Here is a 5,953-nt window from a genome sequence, read left to right on the forward strand (position 1 = left end):
TTACATTTTCCCACTTAACTTATATGACATTATTTTTATAATTTAATAAGAAACATAATCTGCACAAACAATTATATGCCTAAATCTTTCTTATATTAGCTATAACATTATATTATTAAGTTAGAAAATCATTGTGAGTCATAGTAGTTGTATGTTATTATTCGACATATGCCTTTCTAAGCACTACATATTAATATTTTAACTTAATACGGTCTTTAATGAGCGATCCGATCTTACTATATGTATTCTAAGACTAATCCTATTTTAGTATATGTATTCTAAGACTAATCCTATTAATATATATAAGTGAGCTTAAAGTGTCAAAAGCATAAACTTAATAAACATCATACAATATCATTAATGACGTCCTAAAACATCCATTCTTTCAGCATGTTCATTAAATTTTTTAGGCGGCAATCCTTTTATTAAAGAATCTGCAATCATAAGGGTTGGTGCTAATATGCTCAATTGACACCTTTCGTTTATGAACTTCTTTTTTAACAGCGAAAAATTTAATTTCTATATATTTAGCATTTTTGTAGTACTTATTATTTTTAGAGAAAAAAACTGCTGCAAAATTATCGCAATAGATTTTCAGCAACTTGGCTATATTGTTGATAACCCCAAACCCTGAAATAAAATTTTGCAGCCATAATCCTTGAATAGTAACTTTAATGCATGCTACTAACTTAGCCTCCTCAGTGGATGCAATAATGATAGACTACTTGGCACTTTTTTATGAAATTATCCTCGAACTAATAGGACCAAATAACCAAATATAGACTTTCTTTTATCAACACAACTAGCATGATCTAAATCTGAATATCCAATCACCTTAAGATAATCAAATCTCTCATTATAGGATTAGAAATATTCTGTGATAGATCATAATAACTGTTAGGATTGTCTCAAAGAACCTATATTAATAAAAATCTTAAGAGATTCAGAATGGATAAATGACCAGCAGAGATAGTTCAAATTCAGAAAGCGAATAAAATTAACCTTATGCAATGTCCAAAAAATAAATTGAAAAATGAAGAAAGTTCCTTATGCCTTTGTTGTTGGTAGCTTAATGTATGCACAAACTTATACCAGACCAGCATTAGCTTTGCTGTCGGAATGCTAGGAAAGCATCAAATAATCTAGGCTTAGATCTTTTGGATTTCAAGGAAACATTATCAATCGTGTACATATATGAAGATTAATCAGAGCAAATTTTTCTTAATTCTATTATTGTAATTATTGAGTTGAGATATTAAATAAATTTATGTTTTTTTTTTTTTTTATGCACCGAAGGTGGCTATACTTCTAAAAATAGGACCATCACAAGAATTACATGTGACGTATTAGAATTGTATCAATGCGAGTTCAATATATGATCACCAGGGCAGGCTGTTTAGGGAAGCACATTTTGGAGGGACTGATTAGCATGGACATAAAGTATAAATAAAGCAATTAATTGATTTACATTTTAAGCATCGTATTTGAGATATCAACTTTGAGTAAAATAGATGATATGGTATCACATAAAGTGAGGATTTTACATGGAATCACTTCCAAATGAAGAAAATGAATGAACTCAATAAGGTATAGATGAAATGATAAGGTTTTTCTAAAATTAAGATTTCAAGTTTAAATTTGGAATATTCAACTGTATTCTTTATTATCATAAAAAATTATCTGGTAGTTCTAGATTAGTTTGACGGATACCATATTAGAAAAAAACAAAAAAGGATAGTATATAAAAGCTAAAATATTTGAAAGAGGTAACGAAACAGAAGGGAAGAGGCCGGGAGAGAATAAAAAAATGGAATCAACTAAGAGTAGTAGCCAATACCAGTTACCATCACCAATGATCATAGCTATGAAGGGTCCCTCCAACAATAAGAAACTTGAAATAGCAAGTTCCTTGGCTCAGTTCTTACATTATCCTTTGATTGATGAAGAGGATGTCACTCTAGATCTCAAGAACTCTTTAACTGGTTTCCCTAAGGAGTTGCCTTTTAAAATTGTTACCCAAATCACTAAAACCCAACTCCAGGTGAAGCTTCAAGTGATCATTAACACTTCTCTCTCTCAGGATACCCACATCGACCATTGGTTAGAGCTAGCAAGGTCCAAGGGGGCTCATCTGCTCATTGTTGAATGCACAAATGAAGGTAGTCAGGGCAGTGAACATGGGGTTGGATATGCGCCGGTCCTGAGAATCGACATTTCCAAGCCATTTACTGTGGAAGAATTTGTTCCCACAATAATGAATGCTGTGGAATTTCATGAGAAAGCTAATCACGAAGGCAAATCCCAGCCAGAAGTATCAAAAGAAATTACACAAGTTCATGAAACCATTCCTCAAAGAATTTTCATGGAAGCCCATGCACACGAGTTTTCGTTTACTACAGAGCCGAAGATGGATTCTACTAAGCTTCGATGTAATTACTGTGAAGATTTCATTTCAGGACCAACCTATCAATGCATTGAATGTGATGGATTCATCCTTCACAAATCATGTGCTGAAACGCAGAAAATACAGGTCATTCCTGAACTCTTTTACTTAACATCATGCCCATCTGTGTACAGTTTTCCACGAGAGGACAAATGCAGACTCTGTGATCACTACTCCTCAAACTGTAATCACTGTCTTCTCCAAACTCACATCAAATGCAGGTTTCTGCCAACCATTTGCCAATATGAAAAACACACACACACCCGCTTAACTTTGTCATCATGCCATTTTGGTATAACTACGAGTATAAATGCTTTGCCTGTAGCGAATTTGGAAAGTTTATCAGCTATAAATGTTACAGTTGCAAAATGGATCTTCATGTTACTTGTGCAGTACCAATGGTAAGAAATAATAATTCCTGGAAAGTCCCATTTTCTGGGTCTTCTCTGACACACTATTATAGTTGGCTTATCACATCAGAATCCTATTGATGTTACTGTGCAGTTGTTTAAGGTTGATGTGAAGAAACTCATCCTCACCATGGGACCTTGGGGAGGTACAGGCAATAAATGGGACGATGGAATATACTCCACAGTAAGGCGTTTGCTTATGGATTATGGGGAGGCTATTGTATCACTCCGTATCGAGTATGATAATGAAGGACATTCAAAATGGGGTGCCAAGCAGGGTGCAAAGTCTACTTTCAATAGAGAAGGCACGGTTAGTTATCAAATTCGCCTTGATTAGATAAACAGTTGATTTTTAGTTTCTTTTTCTTTATTGTTTTTAGTTTCTTTTGGAAGGCACAATTACTAATTTAATCCTGAATTTTATACTTTTTAACAATTTTATCCAATTGTTTCAAAATTTTAAAATAGAAATATAATGTTTCAACTTATTTTCAAGAAATACTTTTTAACAACATTTTTAAAATTTTACAATGAGAAAATGATATAGCAAGGTAATTCTAGTTACTAACACAAAAATTAATGAGTCAAAATAAAATTTATTGTGTCCGGAAGTAAAATGAGTAGAAGCATGCATATACGTGAAACTTTTAACGATCATATTACTAAGTTTAGCATAAATTATTTTTTTATTTATAATTATTATTTTTTTAATGAGTATAGTCGACTTTTCATATCATTTTTTTACAGTAAAATTTTAAAATTTGTTATCGAAAAGTATTTTCAAAAACAAATCAAAAGCATAGATATTTAATTTTAAAATATTAAAATAATTGGAAAAGATTTTGAAAAAGTTAATTGGTAATTAATCCTCTTTGAAACCAATGAACGAGAAGCTAGGCTCCAGTTTTCTTGGGGGAAACTAATTTATAGATTTTTAAAAAGTATTATTCCAGTAAAATATATTTTTTAAGAAAATAACCATTTTTTGTTATTTTATAATAAATAACTTGAAATTATTTTCTAGTATTTATTACATTGAAAAATATTTTTTCTCTTTTAGTATCTAACGTTTATGTTTCTAGTATGATTAAATATAAAATAATTAAAAAACAGATAAATTAAAATTATTCGGTCATTTTTAAGGAATTAACATAAATAGTGATCAACAATAGCCAATAGTTCATCTTTTTAGTTGGGGTTGTAAGAATCGAGCCAAGCCGATGTTTGATAAGTTTTAATTTGGTTGATTATTATTTTGTATGAACTTGAACTGAACTTAAGTTTAACGGTGACGAATTTGAATCCAACTTAAATTTATTTCAAGCTTGAATTATTAAAATTTATTTATCAAATTTGATTTAAATTTTTAATTTTAGTTGATTTATTTAATAATATAATTTATTATATTAAATTAATTAAGTATTAAACGTTCAATGTTTAATACTTAATTACAAAGTACAATAAAAGATTAGAAATACTTTTATACACTAGTTCATATATATTGATACAAGTATATATATACATGCAAAATAAAATAATTATAAAAAATATATTTTACTTTCTTTACAAGTCGATTAACGAGTTAGTTTACAAAAAAGTTCACAAGTCTATAAACGAGCTAGCTCGCAAGCTAATTAGTCAAATATTAACGATTGAGTTTTTATCGAGTGGAGCTTCAAGTAGTTCACGAGAGATTTAGTTCGTTTACAACCTTATTGTTAATTGATATATTAATTATGCATGTTTATGTAATTTAATTTGGTTATGAATATGTACATATTATTACAAATCTGAAAAATAATTTTCCATTTTGGAAAGAGGAAGCTATTTTCCTTGAAAAGGCTTGCTTCTTTTTTTTTGTTCCTTTGACAAGGAAAATATCCTTTTCCTAACAAACAAAGATTTAGCATAAATTTCTTGATTAATTAGAAAAATTTGTTAGTACCAAATTGGTATCGAATATCTTATTCTGTCTGTTAAAAATTTTCAGGGTTTAGTGGACCTTCATTACCCAAATGAGTATCTCACTTCAGTCCATGGATACATTGATAATCTTTATGAAACAGAATGCGTTCGTTCATTGACTTTCCAAAGAAAAAAAGACGTACGGACCATTTGGGGTTGAACAAGGAAGATACTTTTCTTCCCCTAAGACTGAACGCTATAAAATTGTTGGGTTCCATGGCATGGATGGCCTTTTCTATCTTCATGCACTTGGTATATATTTAAAGCCAATCTAGCCTCCTTATGTACTCTTGCTCTTTTATTAACAATTGTAGCATAAATATCTTTTTAAGCAAATGCATATTTATGTTTTTGTATGTATTATTGAGTTAGTTTAATATTTTAATATTTGATTTAATTTAACAGACAGTTAAATTTATTTTTATTTAGTAATATTTTAACACTTTTTAATACGAGTCTTTATTCAAATACATTCATATGTACTTCACAAAAGTATTTAAATATTATCAAAAATAAAATTTAAATACATGTTAGGTTAAATTAAAAATTAAAGATATTTAGATATTAAAAAAAATTAAAATAAAATTTCTGTTAAATTAAATTAAAAATTAAAATATTAAATTAACTAATTAATACAAATTCAGACACATATCTTTTTCCTTTTAAACCAACCTGGATGTCTGTCAAAAAGGAATGGTGAGAAGAGCCATTTGAGTTTGCTTAAAGCATTTTTATTTGTGTTTGGCTTAGGTTGGTTCTTTTTATTAAAAAATATTATGCTGTATATTTTTATTATTTTAAAATCTATTTAATAAATAGAAAAATTTGTGTTATGCTTACAATATATCAAATATATAAAGTCCACCGAACTGCATAGCTACCGAATAGAATATCCAAAATTTACGAATTCATGAGCTATGGAATTGCATGAAAATAGCACCAACATCTCTCGCTAAAACGACAACGTCATTAGTAATTAGTCCTTCCTCCAGAATAGAACTTTGATCATTAACTAAGGAAATTGCCTCTGAACTGCCACTTTCAACAATAATTTGTGAATGCTACAATCACGAATAAAACGCATAAATAGTATCATAATTATCTCACTTAATATCTATTTAATACTTCAATTCAA

At 29.2% G+C, this 5,953-nt stretch overlaps 1 protein-coding gene across 2 annotated transcripts; it reads left to right on the plus strand.

The window, feature by feature from the left end:
• The first annotated feature begins 1,541 nt into the window (after positions 1-1,541).
• On the plus strand, positions 1,542-5,092 carry LOC112536142 (jacalin-related lectin 3). Of its 2 annotated transcripts, XM_025158751.2 has the most exons (3): positions 1,542-2,844; positions 2,948-3,163; positions 4,844-5,092. In XM_025158751.2, exons 1-3 carry the CDS (start codon positions 2,725-2,727, stop codon positions 4,976-4,978), a joined length of 471 nt encoding a protein of 156 aa, XP_025014519.2. In that variant the 5' UTR covers positions 1,542-2,724; the 3' UTR covers positions 4,979-5,092. The 2 variants fall into 2 exon arrangements, with proteins under 2 accessions (XP_025014519.2, XP_048234874.1); XM_048378917.1 differs by lacking the exon at positions 4,844-5,092 and having other exon boundaries at positions 2,948-3,085.
• Positions 5,093-5,953: the final 861 nt, after the last annotated feature.

Source organism: Ricinus communis, chromosome 1, assembly GCF_019578655.1.
Source record: "Ricinus communis isolate WT05 ecotype wild-type chromosome 1, ASM1957865v1, whole genome shotgun sequence".
In the NCBI taxonomy this organism is placed as follows: Eukaryota; Viridiplantae; Streptophyta; class Magnoliopsida; order Malpighiales; family Euphorbiaceae; genus Ricinus; species Ricinus communis.